The sequence below is a fragment of the Peromyscus maniculatus genome, chromosome 1 (genome assembly GCF_049852395.1).
Source record: "Peromyscus maniculatus bairdii isolate BWxNUB_F1_BW_parent chromosome 1, HU_Pman_BW_mat_3.1, whole genome shotgun sequence".
In the NCBI taxonomy this organism is placed as follows: domain Eukaryota; kingdom Metazoa; phylum Chordata; class Mammalia; order Rodentia; family Cricetidae; genus Peromyscus; species Peromyscus maniculatus.
The window spans coordinates 192,531,317-192,551,966 of record NC_134852.1 but is presented as its reverse complement, the minus strand read 5'-3'; the positions used below and the strand labels follow the sequence as shown (position 1 = coordinate 192,551,966).

General features: G+C 45.1%; 1 protein-coding gene across 50 annotated transcripts in view; it reads left to right on the top strand.

The window, feature by feature from the left end:
- Window positions 1-20,650, top strand: part of Sorbs1 (sorbin and SH3 domain containing 1) — a 238,680-nt gene that overhangs the window by 156,776 nt on the left and 61,254 nt on the right. For 27 of the 50 annotated variants that reach the window (XM_076563042.1, XM_076563043.1, XM_076563046.1 and 24 more), the window contains 7 exons: window positions 546-575; window positions 5,278-5,450; window positions 7,605-7,668; window positions 9,381-9,455; window positions 9,773-9,835; window positions 18,849-18,896; window positions 19,009-19,138. In XM_076563042.1, coding sequence (XP_076419157.1) covers window positions 546-575; window positions 5,278-5,450; window positions 7,605-7,668; window positions 9,381-9,455; window positions 9,773-9,835; window positions 18,849-18,896; window positions 19,009-19,138 — 583 coding nt within the window. The remainder of the gene's footprint in view (window positions 1-545; window positions 576-5,277; window positions 5,451-7,604; window positions 7,669-9,380; window positions 9,456-9,772; window positions 9,836-18,848; window positions 18,897-19,008; window positions 19,139-20,650) is intronic. The other 23 variants (XM_076563072.1, XM_076563070.1, XM_076563064.1 and 20 more) reach the window with 4 other exon arrangements.

Here is a 20,650-nt window from a genome sequence, read left to right as displayed (position 1 = left end):
TTACCCGGGAGTGGGCAGGTGTTCGGTGACTAAGCTACAGTGCTAAGGGTGTTCATTGAGGAAATAGCTGTACCTAACAGCCAAAGCTGTTGCTAAGATTTCAAGTGCTAGATGAGAAAGCTCTTACAACAGGGCTGTCATTTGGTAAGCTCAGGAGATGGCAGTTGTCAATTTTGATTCTTAATATATCTACCAAAATATACTGAGTCTGGGATTTTAAAAGGTCTATGTGAACCCAGAGGGGTTGGAAGGGCCATGAGTGATGAGATCACCTTGAGACAAGAGGGAATCTAGAACACTTTGGTGGGTACAAGTACTGGTGTAGATCTGTAGGTCGAGGAGCTGGGGATCTCTCATTCCCATTTTGGGGATAATAGGAGCTGCATCATGACCACTGCCTCATCTGGGCTGTGTGTTTTAACACCCAAGCCTAGAAATCAGCAAGGACCAGAGTATGAGGTCCTAATTAGTGATGCTGGGACTTCTGTGTCTTACCAGGTGCTATATAAATATCACTTACATTGTGTTCTTTTCTTTCATCACAGAACAGCAAAAACGGCTCAGTAGTCTTTCAGGTAGGTGAGCCATCTGTTTATTTACCTGCTAACTTCAGATCCTGTTTTGAGTCGGTGTCCAATCGGCACAGTCTTCTGAATTTCCCTGTGTGTTGATTGATGGACCACAGGGATGATGCAAACAGGAACAGTTTTTATTGCCTGGAGCAGACAGACCCATGAACCACAGTAGTAAAACGTGCCTTGTGGAACTGTGATGTGCACCCAGGTAGCCAGACCAGACTGTCTGTGCACAGACCAATGGGAGGTCTCCAAAGAGCACTCTGTTGCTCTGTCTCTCTCTGATGCAATGAATCAGGGGTTGGAAAATGTGGGAAGTTCTTCCCTTTTTGGACGAAAAACAACAACAACAACAGACTGTCAGTAGGTGGATGACCCTGAGTGACATGTCTAAGTGAGCACCCCCAGACCCACACAGTGCATGAAGCTGCCATTTGAACTCAAGTTGGTGTCAGTATCTCCTGGAAAGCTTGTTGAGACTCACTTCAAGAGGGTCAGATTTGGAGCTGGAGAGATGGCTCAGTGGTTAAGAGCATTGCCTGTTCTTCCAGAGGTCCTGAGTTCAACTTCCATGAACCACATGGTGGCTCACAGCCATCTCTAGTGGGATCTGATGCTCTCCTCTGACACAAAGTTGTACATGCAGATAAAGTACACATATACATAAATAAATAATACAATCATTTAAAAAAAAAAGAAATGAACAGATTTAAAAAAACAAAAAGAGGGTCAGATTTAATGGACAAAGGTGACAATTTGGATCCCAAACAGCTGGTGCTTCCTTCCTTGCTGACCACACCCTTAGGTAGAGAGTGACCACCAAGGGCCCTAATGATGCAGTGACCACAAATCTAATCAGTTGTCAGGGCTTACCCCTAAGAGGGTATGCAGGATGAGACAGTGCTGGCCTAGGGAGGGCTGAGATTCTGGGGAAACCCAGGGATGGAGGTCTTCAGTCATTCCCTGCTGCTTCTAACCCTGGTTTTCACACTCCAGTTCTCTTCTGTGAAGGAAGAAAGTGGCCGTGCCTCCCAGACTGTTGTGAAGCTCATGGGACACTCTGCTGATGGGCAGCTATGCCCCAAGCTTTGTGCGAAGTGCTTAGTAGGCATGAAGCCCTGTTGTCTGCAGTGCTCGCACTGACTCTGGTCTGTTACTGACTTCTACTCTCGTGCCTGGTGCAGAGTCAGGCTCTGAGGCTGCAGGAGGGAGCTGTGCTGCCCATCAGCAGCTAATGTAGTGCAGTATGATGGCTCACTACTGTTCTGTGCTTGTGGGCTCCTGGGGAGGAGCTAGCGAAGGCAGTTGATTTAGTCTCCAGACAAAGCCAGTGTGTACACAGGGCACATGGAGCAAAGGCTTCTGAGCTCTAGCGTTAAGAACCTCTGATCCAGTGAGTAACCAAAGCCACCAGGTTTTGAGCAGCTGCTACATGGTTTCTGCATGACTTTAGCATACCGCTGCTCTTGTGATTTGGGCAGAGCCTGAGTGGGGAGGACATGAGGTTCTCACACCCTCTCAACTTTATCAGGACTTGGCTACAGGACCAGAACAAGCTGTGGTTAATCTCAAGGTGCCCTTCACAGCCCTTCCTTCAACCACCAGGTTCCAGCACACTTCATTCCACTGGCCAGCGATATGCTTCCCCCAACCAGGCTTCAGTCTCACAACCTCCCAATGGTAAATCTTGAATTCATGGATGGATTAAACCATTGACAGGGCAGAGTCCTCACAATTTAAACATCTTTAAAAATGCCTTCATTGGCATATCCAGAGATTACTTCACTAATATCCTGGATGTTTGTTACTCTGGTCAACTTGACAGTCAAGAGGAACCATTGTGGAGAGTTATTTAGGGATGGAGCCTGCATGCTGTTTGGCCTTGTGTGGTTTGTGGTCCCCTTAATTAAAGACTTCAGGGACTGACACAGGGTGTAGAGAGGCCACTGTCCTTCCCCCAGGGAAATATAAGCTTTGCTTTAGACTGTCAGAAAGCTTTGGATACACAGAAAATCTGTTACATCTCCTCCCGAAAGAGACCCCATTTGAGGTGATTATCATTTGTTTATTGATTCAAAATTAAAAGATTTATTTTTATTTTATGTGTATGAGTGTTTGCATGCATGAATGTATGAGTACCATGTGTGTGCCTAGGGCCCATGGAGTCTAAAAGAGGTCAATGAATCTCTTGGAACTGGAGTTAAAAGTGGTTGTGAGCTACCATGTGGATGCTAGGAAACAAACCTGGGTTCTCCGCAAGACCAGCATGTGCTCTTAACCACTGAATCATCTCTCTATCCCCTCAACTCAAGACTTTTTGGAGCACACTGTAAAACCAGAAAGATACACTCAGAATATGATGCAAAGGATCAGAAGGTGTGCTGTGAATTCAGAGGGTTGCCTTGACTTGTGTGGAACAGTTAAGTGTCACATTAGGGTTTTACCATATCAAGTAACATTTTTTCTTTGGGGTCTGAGCCTTCGGTGTACCAGATCCCATGACCTTAAGCTTCTAAAGTTTAAACAAAAAGGAATGGGGCAGGGCATGCTGATTTTTGTAGATCAAAGTGATTGGAAAAATCCATGGACTGTGTTGAAATGGCTAGAACCACTTATCCTAACCATTTTTTAAAATATTTACTTGGCATCTCATAGTGTCACATATCAAGCAAGGTGGAGTTCGGAATCAGCTCCGTGACCCCTTTTTTATTTCACTTAAGAAGGCCTTTCCAGGTGTGGGGATAGTGTTCAGAGACCCAAGTCAAGGGTACACTGGGAACTCAAGAGTCCTCTTGCATTCTGAGTTTCCTGAAAGAGCTTTGGCCTTGCACGGGAATTTCCTGAGAAATTTCAGAAATCCTAGGAAGACAGTCTGGCCTGACATCTGTGGAAGTTTGTGGTGATGATATGGGGATCAGGTTTTCTGAAGCCCTCTTTAGGTTGACAAGGATATTTAGAGATCATTCTAACCTCATAGATGGAGCAAGGCTTTAAGAAGCTTGTCTGAAGTCAGGATGGAGTGACTCTGTTGGGTGGACTGCATGTTAGAAAGCACTGTTCCCAACCCCTCAGCCTCTTCTTCACACACGGACACCTCTGACTTTGTTACAGCTTTGCATGGAACCTCAGATCCCACCTTCCTACCAGAGTATGTTTGTTCCCCAGACAGCACTTTGCACTTCTCCTCAGTCGGGGCGTACTTACTAATGGATGGAGGGTTGGGGAAAGGCATGCTTTAGTCTTCACTGATAAGATTGCAGGCTTGCTTGGCTTCAGCCCTTTTGCCTTCCATCTCTTACCATCTGACACATCCTTCCTCTGTGCTGAGTTCATTCCTACTTCTTTTCCACACATGCGTCCCTTTCTCTGCAATCTGGTACCTGCTCCTGTTACCCTCCTGAAATTGCTCTCTCAGAGCTTTTGCCCCTTTCCTCTTGCTCCGATGCCTCCCACATAGGCTTGGGGATTCTCGGCTTCTCTACCTGCTTCTTTGGTATTTTTCCGTGTGTGACTTCATCCCTGGGCTCTGCTCTCACTTCCTTCTACCATAGCGATCTGCCATCATTCTTGTGTGCTAGTGGCTGTAAAACTCCATCCTGCCAAGGCATGTCACCCGGGTCCTGCAGTATCTCCTCGACACCTCCAAGACTTTTTTTTTAAAAAAAAACTATAGAGTCTTCTTGTCTTATTGGAGAGTTTAGTGCAATGCCAAATGCCAGGCGCCTAATTAAAGTCAGAGTAGTTCAAGGTGGCACACAGACAAGGATGCTCTTCCTTCTGCCAGGAACACCCTCTGCTTTCTTTTCATCTGGTTGGCTCCTCTTAGACAAGTTGGCTCTGAAACTCAATTCTGCAACTAAGCTGGGTGCTGACTCCTCTGTCAGCCCTCACTGCTCTGCATTCTCGTTGCTGACCCACTAGAGTATAAGCCTCCTGAAGACGAAGAATCTGAGAGGTTCACTGTCATGTGCACGTGCAGAATACTAGGCATAGCACCTGTAGGAGCTTAGGGAACACCTCTTCAGGAACTGAATGGTCTGGCTTGGAAAAATGGTAACTATGCCCGTGTTATCTGTAGACCATACCTGGTTTGTTTGTTGGCTCTCCATAAGTTCCAGTCGTGAACCAGGTTAAATAAACTGTCTTGAGTACCCAGCAATGTCCAGCTTTCTGAGCACTTTGTCTTACAGCATCTTTGTGAACTGGCCAATGGAAATGTCATTCTCATATTTCTTGAATGAGAAAACTAAGGCATGGGAAAGTTAAGTGAGGAGAGTTAAGTGCCTCCCAAAACCAGAAAGGAATTTTCCAATAATGTTTTACTATCTCCTTAAGGTTTTACCTGTTCCTTTGCCTTCCCAGATATCTTCAGAACAATTTCATACCCCTGCAGGCTTCTCTTAAAGAGCCAGATAACAAATATTTGATGCTTTGCAGGCCATGTGATCACAGCTTACTTAGCTTAGCCACGACAACACAAAAGCATTCATAAATAATGTGTGGACAATCCATCATGGCTGTGTGCCAGTAAGATTGTACTTACAAAAGCAGGTGGCCGGCAGTGGGCTGGACTTCACTGACCCCTGACCTACGTGGGGCTAGTTCCAATTGGAAGTTAGCAAATGTCCCTTTCCCCTAGCTGGATTGTGGGAGAGGTTTTTCTGCTCTGGAGTTGAAGCTTGTGATTGCTTTTCACTTCTAGATCCTGCCTCAGAGAGAAGAGTGGATGAGCAGGACTCAGTGCCAACCCCGGCAGAACTCCCCTCGCCTAGCAGGGCTGCTGAGAGGAGAGCTAAAGATGACAGCAGGCGGGTGGTGAAGAGCGCACAGGACCTCAGCAATGTGTCTATGGATGAAGTGGGCATCCCACTCCGGGTACGGAAGTAGACCTCCGGGTCCTCTTTGGGCTCCAGCTTCAACAAGTGCTGGCAGGAGTCTGTGAACACTCAAGGGGCTCACAGGGGCTTGCGGGGAGGCTTTTTCTCTTGGACACCAGCACAGACCACACCCCAGTGAGCAAATCCGGACTTCTTCTCCAAAGTAGGTGTAGGGTATTAATAAGTCTCCAGAGAAAAGGAACACCCGGGGGAGCAAAGTTGAGGAACTTTCCTGCAGCAGAGCAGCCGATGGGCTTGGGCTGCACCTGCTCCACAGTCAAGGCTGTCACCGCTGTGGAACCCCATCAGCCATTCTTGTTCCAGAGTTAGGGGCATCCCCAGCAAAGTGAGGCTGGGTATCGGGGTTCAGGAAGAAGATGCTGGGATGAGAGTTTCCCATCAAGCAAGGTGAGCAGGACAACACATCCAGGCAAAGGAGGCCCTTCAAGGCCTTCAGGACCAACAGGCCTCTTCCTGCGGCCAGGTGTGCCAATGTTCCTGAAGGCCCCAAGGAGCTCAGGGAAACCTGCTCTTTGTGGCTGCATTTGGAGCAATCCCACTCCTCTTTCTTGTCCACCAGACCACTGGCCACCGCAGCATGTGTCTTTTGTTTCCATTTGGAAAAGGGGATGGTTTTTTACCCTTTCAGAGGGTGGATAGAAACAGCAGTAGTCTAAGCCTTTGAAGAACTCTGCTTTGGTCATACATGATTACAGAGAAAGAGAACTCTTACCAAGAGCGCCGCGATTGTGGCTACCTCTGCTGGACATTATCTTACATTGCCACTTGAGCAGTGGAAGCAATTATCATTCTCATAGATTGCTGCATCGGTCAGCTTAGCTGTGCCGTTAAGAACACTCAGCACAGGCTACTAAGGAGAGACTTACTTGAGCTTGTGGCTATGGAGGTTTGAGTCCACAATTGAGCCGCCTGCTCTGCAGGGGCCCCTGGCAAGGATAGCACATCATGGCAAGAGTGTGTATCAAAGCTAGTGCCCATACCGTGCGCTGGGGAGCAGCCAGAATAGCTGGGTGGCATCCCGAATCCTTGTGGAGAAGGCAGTCATTCCCAGTGGTCTAAGGACCTCTCACTAGACCTTATCCCTAAAATTCCACAGTACCTCCTAGTGCTGCTACCCTGGGAGACACGCCATTAACTACAGAAGACACACATCCAAACACAGCATCAAAAAGGCATTAATGGACTGTGTGGGATCGCATCACTCTCCCAAGATCTCACAATGTACGGTGTCAAAGTGTCTGCATCTATGGCATTAGTTGGTCCTTTTGGACACCTCTCTGCCTTGGACAATGCATTTTGACTTTTTTTTTAATTTAATTCCCTCATCTGTAAAATGGGAGTGATACTATCTTATCCACCTTATTTTATTTTCACCTTTGAAAAAAGGCCTAGCTCCAGGTGAGCATGAAAACCCTGGAATTGGGTGCCATGTGGGTTCCATTTTAATGTATGTGTTCTAAACGTGGCTTTGTGCAAGGTGACTTATATGTATTTGTACAGAATAATCCAGAAGAGACAGAGATAGATTGTGGTAAGCAAGGATTTATTGCCTTGTGGTTCTGGGAGGGCTTAACTCCAGTTTCTTGAAGTCTGTGTGTGGAGAGAGATTATCTCTAAAAACGAAATTTTGAGGAAGATCGAGACAGGGCTAGGGAGAAGGTTTGGTGGGTAAGAGCACTCTCTGCTCTTACAGAGGACTCAGCATGCACACGACTGGGTCTGATGCCCTCTGCTGGTCTCCACCGACACTGTGTGCACATGATACACATAAATTAATGCAGGCAAAGCATTCATATACATAAATTAAAAATAAGTACATCTTTTTAAAAGAAAGAAAGCACGGGCATATTTCAAATCTGCCTTTGTCTGTTACATCCTTAGGCCAAATCTCATTTTTCAAAATCATCTGAATCTCTTATTATGGCTCTGCTTTCTCAAAAGTTTTGCTTTTAAAAAAAGTTCTTAATACTGTAGCTAGAGATGCATGTGGTAGAGCACTTGCCTATCATGTGCAAGGCCCTGGGATCTGTTCTAGTACCTCCCTGTTTGATTTTGATTTTGTGATCATAGATCCTCTGAAATGTGCTCGATTTTCCATTGTTTTTTACCCTTTGCTTATGTTTTCCTCCAGAATACCGAGAGATCGAAAGACTGGTACAAAACCATGTTTAAACAGATCCACAAGCTGAACAGAGGTACCAATTTTCATTTGTAGAAGCCGTGTGATGTTGTGGGAATGTATTACTGTTGGTGGTGGGCCTGTTCTCAGTTCATTTTGGCTCTGGGAGCCGGACTCCTGCTATTGGATGACAGTAGGTACTGGCCTGCCTGATTCCAGCCATGTGCACTCAGAGCACAGGGAGAGGGCTGTACCTGTGCCTGCCTCAGCTTTGGAACTGGAGGTCAGCTTGCAAGTCCCCCCTCCCAGCTGTTGGGCAGTGCAGGAGGCTGAGCCTAGCACCCCGCCCATGCTCCTCCCACGCCTATCTGCCTGGGGAACCGACAGCTCCATCTCCCACCTGCTTCCAGCTTTGGGTATACCTTGTGTCAGCCCATGACTGCTTTGTGAGAAGATGGACTTGAGCAAAGCCCTGAACTGGGAGTTAAGAAAACTGTTCTTCCCTGGAGCCAGCCTCCGGGCGCTTAGGTGCTCTTAGGTGGATCTCGTATCTTTCTGTGTCTGTCCCGCTTCCAGTCCTCTGAAGGGATGTTGTGGACGTTCACATGGGAACACACTTGGCTCTGTGAAGTGCAATGCTAGTGGATCTGCTAGTGTGCAAAGTGAGCTTTTCCTGCTGGGAACCAGAGCTTGGCAGGTAGAGAATCAGTTGCGAGCTGACACACTAGAGCTGCTGATTTGAAAGAGGTGCTTCCAGATCCAGAGGCCCCCCGGGGCGGGGCTTTCAGAGAGTGAGCCAGCATGGTGGCAGAACCCTAGGCTAGTGCTTTGGCAGATCACAACCCTACCAGCTCAGCCCCCGTTGCTGCCTGTGCTGCCGGACAGGCAGGGATGTCACTGCCCTCTGGGAAGGGAGCCACTCTTCCTGAGAGCAGAGCATCCTGTCTTTCTTGGTGCCCAAATCCAGTCTGGCTGCCTGCCGTGAAATACACTAAAGAATTAGTGTTCTGGTCAGTGTTCCCAGCTAAGTCACAAATTTCCAATCTCTCTGCCTAGCTGTATATGCTAAACATCACTGTTAATTAGCCTCTGCTGGCTTCAGAACGATCTACAGTATTCCTAAATATCGAGTGTTTAGCCTCTCTGAGTCAGGAGTAAAATTGCTAAGGCCAAGTGGATAAACTCCATCATGGTGCCGCTAAAGACTGGGTCTCCATGGTAAAGTCACTGACCATTTCTTCCAGCCATCTGTGACTCCCCCACCTTCAGACCTTGTTTTGGAAGGCTGAATGCATGCATATGCACAGAATGTGTGACTCTGCTCCAAGGCACCAGTGGTCTTCTTGTGCTCTAGTTATTAACTCAACTAAATTACAGATTCTAAACAAAACTGCCTGCCCTAGTGGAGGCAGAGGCACCTAAAAAACAAGACTCATTTGTTTGCCTTGATTCTAATATGCACAAAACAGCCTTTGATTTGAAAAAAGAAAAATCAGTTTAGGATGGTGTTTGCATTTGTCATATTTCATATCTCTGACCTAAAAAAAATGTGAAGTTTGAAACTTTGTGTTAAGTGCATTTTGTCCATTGGAGCCAGTTCTTACGTAATTCTTTTTGAGGTGTCTTAATTCAGGCGAAAAGACTGGATTTTAAATTTCTTTCCTATCATTAGTGAAGCTTTTGTGTCCCAGAATTCAAGGAGTGTAAATTGTGTATGGATTCCCACTTGTTCACTCTCCGTTTGTATCTTCCTCTGTTCTCTCTCTGAAACCTGCTCCCACTGCCCAGACACTCCTGAAGAAAACCCTTATTTCCCTACGTACAAATTCCCTGAACTTCCTGAAATCCTGCAAAATTCTGAAGGTACCATAAGTTTAGACAGTGCGTCTGTTGTCATAGCTTCAAATTAGTCCTTAGAGTTCCATTAGAGGTATACAATTTGGCTTTTAGATTTTGTTTTTAGTAGTCATTTTCAGCCCGTGAGTATTTTATTTCACTCATTTGCATGGTGTGCTCTATTAAAATAACTAAGTCTTTTCTAATTCATTAATCTAAGTGTGATGCCTGTGTGCTTTAATAACACTAAAATAGATAATCATTGGAAAGTGTCGACTGGGGGTTGATCGTTTCCTCCACTTCATGGTGGATAGCTTCAAACCCACTGCTTTTCTCTGCTGCAGAGGACAATCCTTATGCTCCTACCTACCAGTTTCCTGCATCTACTCCTAGTCCTAAGTCTGAAGGTAATTACAGGGAAATCCTGTGCCTCACTCTGAAATGGTGCTGTTACTTCTCACCTTGGGGCTTTGCGAGTAAGCTAAGGAAAGCTTCCTGTTCATTTGCTTTCCTCTAACTTTTGTTTTGTGACGTAATCCCAGTCCTTGCTGGCTGTCTCTCCACGTGGCATTTTAATCCCTGCCCCTGTAGGGTTTACATAGCTGAAGGAGTAGCTTTCATAGCTTACTTACAATGCTCTGGATGTGTGGGACTCTGAGAAAAGCTGCTGATACCAATTACCCACGGCCTGGTATCTGGGATGTCACTTAGTGTATTCTGATGGCTGGGCAGTGACTTCATGAAGCTGAGGAGGGAGACCTGTCAGGTATCAACAATAGAAGCTTACTAATTTCCCACACTGCACCGAATGGTCTTTGGGCCCCTTTGGCCATTGGTCTTCAGGGTGTCTCTTTTTGCTTGGGAATTCCTGAAGAGGTATGGGGTTTTAAGGGTCACTTTGGGTGAGATATGATAACCCTTGAAAAGAAGATTTGGACCAATCTGGGAAACATTTCACAGAAGACCTGGATGGGACTATGACCTGATATGGAGAACAGCTATGCCTGCATCCTGGAGTTTTTCTTTTTATGTTGGGGGTGTGTGTTATGGGGGAGTACATTAAAGAAGGTTGTAAAAGTGAGTGAGGGAAAGCATCTTGGAGAAATCCTGCTCCTCCCATGGATTGGAAGATGGCCCAAAGCCTGTCATAGGCAGGGCCCTTCTTTGGCTTTCTTCATCTGCTTGGCTGTAATCTCAAGGCAGGATTTCATTCCCTGATATCAAGCTCTTACATCATTGGTCACTACACCTTGCAACTCTGGCTGACAGTAGGGTTCACTTTCTGTTACACATGAAGCCTGGCACATGAGGAAGTAGGGCTGTTCTGCCTGGAGATATAAACAGTAAGAGAAGACAAGATAGCTTGTCACACATATTTAGAAGTGGATATGTATATGTATGTCTGTATACACACCATATTTTCAAAGCCCGAAAAAGGAAGAAATGGCCTTAAAGAATTAAGAGATTAAAAAGAAATTAAGTTGAACATAAAAATTCATAATAATGAAGATAATTATACTTTAACACAAGTTTCAAAGATGTGTCTCCCCTAGAGATCTTTTAAAAATAGGGTAGATTCTATCTCATGCCCCCACCCTGCCTAGATGACATGTCTAGCATATTGCTGATGTATTCAGTTAGATAAAGACTTTTTACAAATGTGAAAAACACGTGAGCTAGAGCATTTTTAAAAATTGCTGGGCTTAATTTTTTTTTTTTTTTTGATGTTCAAGAAGTTTTCTGCATCTGTGGTGTTTATTATGTCTGATCACCACCAGCAACATGTGTGTGAGTGCCAGCAGCCCACCTTAGCTCTGTTCATGGTGCCAGCCTCACAGGTAGCTCCAGGTTCTGTCTGCACATTGAAAACAGACCAGCAGCACCAAATGCAGGCTCTTCCATACGTGTTAATATGCACTGAGAAGCAGAGACAGTAGAGGTACGCGCTTGTGATCCCAGTGCTCAGGAGGCTGAGGCAGGAGGATTACTATGAATTTAATGCTGAATTAGGCTACATAGTAAATTCCAGACTATCCAGGGCTACATAAAGGCAGGGAGGGAAACACAGAGGGAGGAAGGGAGGGAGAAGTCAGCTGAGAGGGAACCTAGACATTGGAGCTGTGGGTCTCATGGAGGGTTGATGCTACTGTCGTGTCTTATAATTCAGAATTTGGAAGTAGGATTATCTGTAAGAAGCCTATGAAAGCCTACCTGAGGGTATGTCTATCTAAATTGTAGTATTTTTTTTTTTTTAAAGAAGACACTTGTAAGTATGTCAAAGCTGATTGCCCTGAACAGTGGGGCCTGTGAGCATGTGTTTACATTGGCTTAGAAACCTTCCTTCTCCCTGAGTGAGCAAGAAAACTTTTGGGCAGATGCTGGAAGAGAAACAGGATGGTCATGTGTTAATGAGGTTTCAATGTTTAAAGAAAGTAAACCTCTGTAAGTTACAGCAAGGAACAGTTGGGCATTTTATAATCCTCAGGGCAGCTCCATGCTACCCCACACCCCTCTACTTCCCTCTGAAAGGCAGCCTTTTCCCTCCCCCAAATTCTCTTTAAGAGACCTCAGTGTGGTGACTGCCATGCTCTTACTGAACTTCTAGAGCTGCTTAAACATTTCCATTGTATCCCTCTTTACCTGAGAAATACATGTACGCTACTTCAGGTATATACATAACAAACATTTACTGATAATAAATCACAAAGAAATTTATTCTAAAATAGTTCTTCAGTGTAGATATAGTTTTACCATTTATTAAAGATTAAAATGTATTTTTAGAAATATTAATGTGAATGGTGCTTTTATTTGTTATTTATTTATTTAGAGGCAGAGTTTCGCTTTGTAGCCCTGGCTGTTCTGGAACTCCTTATGTAGATCAGGTTGGCTGCAAACTCATAAAGCTCTGCCTGCCTCTACCTCTAAGTGCTGGGGTTAAAGGAGTGCACCACCATGCCCAGCACTAGTTTATTTTGTCAAAAAAGTTTAATCTTAGCTGCATATTTGATACTAAAAAACGTAAGCCATCTTCACTGTTTTCCAGAGTTCATCAGCATCTTGATTTTACAGTAATCAGTGCTGAGAATGTAACTTCACATAAATAAGTAGTCCAAAATAGCAGAAGTATGTTTGGAATGATTTCAGAAATTGGAAGAAATTGTGTCATAAACTCAAGCCATTTAGGGGGCTGGAGAGACAGCTCAGTGGTTAAGAGCACTGACTGCTCTTCCAGAGGACCTTGGTTCAAATCCCAGCACCCACATGGCAACTCACAGCTGTCTGTGACTCCAGTTCCAGGGGACCCAACATCTATGCAAAACACCAATGCACGTAAAATAAAAATAAGTAAATTTAAAAAAAAAACAGCTCAAGCCATTTAACACATTTTAAAATGAAACCCAAGTCAGCAACTTAAGTTTTAAAATCAAATATTCTAATACAATATGATCTCAAAAGAGATGAATTTGACACCTGAAGCATGATGACATGAAAATATTTAAAGTGTGGTTAAACCATTGTGAGTCTATAAGAACAGAAGCCTTTCTCTGAACAGTTCGGTCTGAACTAGAGTGTTTCGGGCAACCTGAGGGTTGTATGGTGTGATGCCGTGTGCAGTGCACAGTATACATGTTGTATGTCAGAATCAAGGATGCAGTGGAGCTGCCTGGTGCATGGGTGGGCGCCAGAAATGCCTTGGACTTGTTACCTTTGATTTTGAATTAGTTTTCAGTCATTCCATGTTTTAAAACTTTTTACTGATTCCAAATTTTCCATCACACACACTCAGTTCAGTGGTCCCCAGCCACTGTTTTAGAAGCTGTGGTGTACAGTGTGAGCTCTGTGCTGAGCACACCACCACTGTTAACCTAATTTCCATCCTCCTAGCAGCCCACCAGATGAGCCTGAGGAAGCTTGGGGAGGTTAGGTAGTATGTGCAAAGTCACGCAGGAAGTGGTAGAGCCAGGATTCAAGCCAAGGCCTGTGGGACTCTGAACACGGGTTTTACTTCGTTGATCCTTCCCCTCCTGGTAGACCGACCCTGTGCACTTGGCTGCCCCCTTCCTCTGATAACACATGGCAGCTGCTCTTGAGTCAATCCTGTCTTGGGCTGCGGAGCCAGTGTCTCTTAGGATCTGTCTGGGAACATGTGATTAGGAAAGCTCCCCAAGTCACCGTGACAAACCCACTGAAATGTCAAGATACCTTCCTCACTCTCCACCCCCAAAGGACCAAGATTCTTGCCATGATACAGTTTGAACGTTTGAATATAGAACTGGAGTGAGGAATAGAGAGTCAAACTCTGGCCTTGTAAGGACAGCTGACTTGGCACATTCGATGTCAAGAAAACAAATTTTTACACAATGTCCCAGAATCAACAGCAAAGCCAAGTAGCTGATAGGTTACTTCATGACCCATGACCTGGAGGAGCCATTGAACCACACAGGAGTAAAGCCAGACAGCAGCTTTCGTCCAGGTTCCGGTTGGAGGTTGAGACCGCCATGCTCTGTGGCTCATGGTGCCACATCTTCTAAGCATCTCTGGCTTGTGGTGTCTGTCACAGGGGTCTGTCTGTGTTTTCCCTCATTCCTGCTCCAGCTTGCCCTAAAGCAAGGCTTGCAGAAGGCGATTTTTCTCAGGCACGGATATAGTTGAGTGAAAATAGCTTTTCCTAGCTGTGCAGGATTTCTAAGAATAGCCTTATTTTGCTTGAGTTTGAGTAAGTTGTTCTGTTGTGAAGATGCCTGGCCAGCTTGTGCCTCCTGCCCCAAACTTTTGCTAGTCCTGCCCATGGGAGGGGCTGGGCGGCCGGCCACAGTCACCTTTGTTCTCCTTGTGTGAGCTGCCCAGGAGGTCTCCGCCCAGCATGTGCAAAAGTCTTTGGTCAGCAGCATAGTTAAGAGCTGAAGCAGCCATCCCCTTCCCGGATCGCGAGCCAGAAGGCTGGATGAAGATGGGAATGGTGAGCCTTCTCTAGCCGGTGGGTCCCATTAGCCCGTGGACCCCTCCAGGCTGTCTCCCTTAGATGGTTTCTTTCCCGTGTTTGAATCAATTCTCAGAATTCTCTTTCTTAGGAGTGTCTTCTGCAGCTACTCTCCACTCTCTTATGGCCTTTGTTTTCCATCCCTTAATATCTGACAGTCTTTAACCAAAACGTACATAATCTATGACTTTTCATGTGAGCCCCCTAGACGTGACTTTCTTGTCCCCCTTGTTTGCCTTTTCTTTGCCTCCCCCAGACTCTGTCTCCCTTTGGGGGGCTGTTCTCTGTGAGGTATATATGTACTTCCATCTTGTATCCTCGTTCTTGCTAAGTACACGGAGTAAAGGCCCAGAAGGAATTACGTTGGATGACGGAATAAGATTGTGTTAGAGTGAGCCGTTATTATCACAAAAATAATTTTAGGTCTCAAGACCTGTGAAGCCCTAACTGGAGATTTAATGACTCACAGTTTGTGGTTCTGTGAATGCTGCTTTTGACTAAGCACTCTCATTTGTCAGTTACGGAGAACTTTAAATGGTTTGGTCCAGAGATCTCTCCAGTTGGCTTTCCGAATAAAGTCTAAACAGCAACAGCAAAATCAACCCTGGAGGAAAGCTTTTAGAAATTCATGTAACGTCGTTCTTGTGTTTGAAAAGGCAATTATGTGGGTCCTGGCATCTCTGGGGCTAGCTATTGTGCTACTGAGGCCAGACTGCCAGATCCCAGGGAGAGTTGTCGGTGTGTCAACCCCAGAGCCCATCAGGGGCCTGCAAGGCACCGGAGTTAAGTTGTTCACCCTGTGTGTGCTGCCTAATGTTCAAGCTTCCTGGAATGGTTGGCATGGGAAGTTCCGAGTGGTGGTGCCAGGGTTTGATGTCACTTGCTTGGTGTTCTCAGGGGCAAAGATAGCATACGGTTCCATCACAAGCAGGAATCACAAGATCCCAGCTCAGCTGAGTCCCCTGTGGCGTAATTGTCAAGAACCCTTGGAGGATGTGACAGCAGGCTTTGTGTCGCCAGTTCATAGACGACTTGAGAAAGATTTTTCTTTGTGTTCTTACGGTTAAACACATGCACATGTATGTGTCTCTGTTTGGCTAGCTCTAGCAGGATGGGTCGAGGGATGGCCTTACACTCAGCTTTCCAGTCCGTGGTTATTTTAACTATATACCCAACTTCCACGTTGTGGACTTGCTTACCAGGAGAAAGTTTCAAACAACTGCACATGCAGGATCTAGCAATGCTATCCCTGGTGACCACTGGAAGGCAAAGTAAGTATGGTAGAGTGTCTCTGAAGGCTTACCTAAGCATCCCCTAGGGTGGGTGTTGGGAAAAACAGAGCAAAGGCTTCAAGGCCGGAAATGGCTTGGCCTAAGTAACAGCCATCCCATCCCAGGACTGAAGTGACCTCAGGAAGATATATCTTGGCTCTCCCTCCTGTGTCCCTTTCTCACTGTGTCACCAAGGGGAATGTTTCTTACCTTCTTTGGGCCCTGTCTCCTTGTTTATAAAATGAGGGATTCATGTCCTCTGGTATAACTGGGTTTTGCTATTATTAAGCTGTTAATAATGGGAGTTTGTATTGTTATTTTCATTCATAAAACGAAGTAAAATTTTCTTTTATTAGATTTATAAAAGAGATAACAAAAATAATTGTGGACCTTGTCATAGTTGCTGAAGTTGTTCGGATTAATCCATGTGACATCAGTGTACTTTCATACCGTCCCTAAACCTATGTCCATGTTAGAGTCCTGGGACACTGTGAGAAGGGAAAAGCACTCACGGAGACACTCTGGCCATGTGTAGTTTAGGGTGGATGAGACTCCTTTTCCGTCTGTACCCAACAATAGCATAAGATTATCAGTCACAGCCTGGCATGACGGCACACCTTTAATCACAGCACTTGAGAGGTAGAGGGAGTTGGATCTCTGCAAGTTCAAGGCCAACCTGGTCTACAGAGTGAATTTCAGGTAGTGAGAGCCTGTGGGGGGGAAGGAGGAGGGAGAATATCAGCCACTCAGTTTCTGCTTTGGCCCCGTTCCTATCTTTCTCTCCTCCTCTCCTCTCCTTTTCAACGTACCTAAGTTGGGCTCCTTGGGCTGCTTTTTCCCATCATATAAGAACTATTTTTCGATGTCTTCTAATAAGCCTTCTAAAATTTGATGTTAGAAATGTCTAGAGGAAACAGTATTTAAAAAAAAATCTCTCTGGGTGGTGGTGGCGCACACCTTTAATCCCAGCACTCAGGAGGCAGAGGCAGGAGATCTCTGTGAGTTCGAGGCCAGCCTGGTCTACAGAGCGAGATCCAGGACAGGCACCAAAACTACACAGAGAAACCCTGTCTCAAAAAAAACAAAAACAAAAACAAAAACCAGCGACAGCAACAACTTAATCTTAACATTAAAATATATTTAATGCCGTCCCTGCACCCATCCTTCGCTTTGCACTTTCGTAGCCATGTGATAGTTGGAACTGACCTTCCCACCACCTGCTGTGAGACTTCCATCTTTCATGATTCAGAGAGGTGTAGAATTTTGAGATAAAATATTAGGCTTGGTTTAAAGCAGTGTATTGTTTTCTAAGGTAACTTGGGTTGGAGCAGGCACTGTTTTTTGTTTTTTTTTTTTCTAGTCAAGCTGATTTTGGGTGTTCTTTGATATCATAGTACTTTAAGTCCCTTAAAAAAAAAACAACCCCCAAACAAACAAACAAAAAGCTAGTAACACAAAATTTTTGAGAGTACTTTTTCCAAAAATACATTTCTGATTTCATTTCATCCTTCCACTGCCCTATTTTTGGAAGTAAGCATAAATAAACTTAACATACTCAGTTTATAATAATGAAATAGTGGATTGTGGTGGTGCATGCCTGTAGTCCCAGCACTCAGAAGGCTGAGGCAAGAGGATTGATTGTACATTAGAGGTCAGCCTGAGCAACATAGTAAGACCCTCCCCACCCACCCCATCCTACCCTAAAGAAGAAAGGTTTGGCTGTGTTCGTAAAGAATTGTAGTCCCTGTCAAATCGTAGTGTTGACTGGTTCTTATAAAGACAATGGGAGCTGGAAGGAGGACAGGGTGTCTTGGTGCTGGATTCCTATCTGTTGTTTTGGCTGAGGGGCACCTGGGACAGACAAAACTGAGGAGAAGTGAAGGGTCAAAAAGGTAGAAGCTGTCTTTGAATACCACAGTATTCAAAATAATAGTAATGTTAGCTTCATAGAACTTTCTGACCTTTTTTGCTCTGATACTTAATTTGCCTAGAAACAAGGGCTTGATTAACACTGTTATTAACACAGCACATCAAATCCCTTGACTTGATTTTGCTGCGTAGGTCATGTGCTTTGCTGAAAGAGTGTGTTATGGATCTTAAGGGATGGGACCGGGTCTTCATTCTAGATACATGTACCCTAAATTCAGATGAGCAAGATATTAGACTCAGGCACTCCAGAGAAGAAATGTTTAGGAAAGATTATCATTGATGTTATAGCTTGTACTAGGACAAATCTGTTCCTGTGAATGGGCTTGTGATCTGATTTTTACTTTAAAAAATACACTCTCTCCCATGTGGGGTTCAGATCTTTTCTTGGTTATTTCAGAGCCCAGTATTCAGTTTATCTAGGGGTGTGTACACACACACACACATACACACACACCTGCAGAGCTCATTACACATCACAGAAACTCATGTGAATTTGAGGTGTTGTAGACTCAGTTTAGATGCTCACCCCAAGCAATACCTTCATGGAGCAGTACCCTGAGCGGTATCGTCACAGAGCAGACCTTACATCAGCCATGGCAATGTTGGGTCCTGAGAAATCTAATCAACCGAGCAAAGTTGAGGTGTAATCAAAACAGATTATGATGAGGGTTTTCTTGAACTCTTTTCTTAGCTGTACAACCTTTTGGCTAGTTGTGTTGTCTGAAGAACGTATAAAACAGGTCAACGCTACAATGAGGAGCTAGCAACCACGTCCTTTGGACCTCTTTTTCCTACCCAGTAGCAGCCATGAGCCTTGGAAAGAGGTCATGGCACTCAACAGATAAGACCCGAGACTGAGCATTGGGTGGCCAGGTCCATCTCAGCCCCCCACTTCCCACTCAGAGCGATACAGAACCCTGCATTCTTTGATGGTGGTCTTGGATGGTGGGCCTTCTCCTTGTGAGGAGTCTTGTCTCTGTCCATTTCCTGGTTTCCCGGAAGCAGTTTCTGGCGGACCATGTTGGATCTGATGGCGTCTTGCAAGCCTCACTGCTCTGCAGTGTGTAGTCTGTGTGATGTAGCCCCAGGCTTGAGTCCCCTCCCTGCTGGGTCCCTGGTGTGGCTGGATGTCCCACGGGACTGTGGAAGTGGGGCTTGGTGTGCACCCTGGCTCTCTCTCTCACTTGAGTCTCTTCCACTTGAGTCTCTTCCCCTGATTTTTTCTTTTTTGTTCACTAGATGATGACTCTGATCTGCACTCCCCTCGATATTCCTTTTCTGAAGACAGTAAGTGACTGAAGCCCCTGCTTGTGGGGAGGAAGGGAGGACGGTGGAAGAGACATCTTCAGGTTTAGTGTTCATTGGAGTCTAAAGTATTTTCTGTGTACTTTCTCTCCAGCAAAGTCTCCCCTTTCTGTGCCTCGTTCAAAAAGTGAGATGAACTACATTGACGGGGAGAAAGTAGTGAAGAGGTCGGCCACGCTCCCCCTCCCAGCCCGCTCATCTTCACTTAAGTCCAGCCCAGAGAGGTAAGTGGTCCCTTAGATGCTCACCCGTGCCTCCCCAGAATCTGCATCACAGGAGCCTTTGTTAAGAACAAGAATCCTGCGCTGTCACCTGTCAGCAGTGACTTAGTCTGAGTCTCCATATCCTTATCTGTGAACTAAGGATAAAAATAGCATGACTCCTCCATGAGAGTGTTGCAAAGATAAAATTGCACTTGACCTTCCTGTTAGGGCCTGGCTCATAGTATGAGCATAATTACTGTTGCCTATAATTATGATAACCTTTTATCTAGTCAAAAAAAAAAAAAAGTTCGTGGTATTAGGTATTGAACACAGAGCCTTCTTAAATGCTAGCAAGTGCTCTGCTACAGAGCTTCTCCTCAGTCCATCTTTTTTCACTTTTTATTTTGAGACAGTGTCTCAGTAAGTCCAGGCTGACCTTGAACTTGCCCTGTAGCCCAAGCAGTGCTTGAACTGTTAACCCTCCTATCTCAGTCTATAAGTAGTTGGGATTACAGGCCGGCACCACCAGGCTCTATTAGAAGAAAAATCTTAAATTGGAACTAACGTCATTTACATAAACATAGTAAAGACTGTAATCCTAAACACAGCTATATTCCATAATGTCTGCTTACTGATAAAACATGTATTATTGAGACAGATGTCCTATGGAGTAATCATCTCTTGTCAACTGGACAGGTGTCCAGTGTGTCCTCTGGCCCCAATTTCTGCCAATTTTCACAAACTAAAAGGTCTGTGCAGATGCAACACTTTTTTTTTTTTTTTTAATTCACATCCATTTTCTGCCTCTAGCTCCACAGGCAAGTGGATGGCTGTTTTAAAAGCGCACGTGTGCCTAACACATCTACCTGATGAATCTGATAATGACTATAAAAGAAAGCCTGGATAGACCCAGAAATGCTTTATAGGTGTATTCCTTAAGCACCTATTGGGTATATTCTGTGCATATTGAATTAGACTTTACAGAAGAATACATAAATCATTGTCCTACCTTTCAGAAGTTTTTACCTGTTCATGAAAAGCAAAATACACAGTGCAAAATGCAGTAATGTTTCTGCATAAAAAGTTGGCAGACAATTTCCAAAGATTCAGGTATGCTTTGAAACCCCATCTCTGCATGTTAGGCTGAAAACTGGGACCAGGGCTGACAAGAGGACTCAACGGTAAAGGTGCATGACACCAATGCTTGGCCTGAGTCTGATCTCTGGAAACCACAGCAAGATGGAAGGAGAGAGAACTGACTTCACAATTGTTCTTTGACTTACACATGTACACCATGGCATGTGTGCATGAATGCACACACACCACACACACAGTCTTAGTTAGGGTTACTGTGGCTGGGATGAAACATCATGACCAAAACTTCTTGCAGGAGGAAAGGCTTTATTTCACTCATCGTTCCATATAACCGTTCATCATCAAAAGCAGGACAGGAGGAACTCATGCAGGACAGGAACCTGGAGGCAGGAGCTGATGCAGAGCCCATGGAGGGGCGCTGCTTACTGTCTTGCTCCT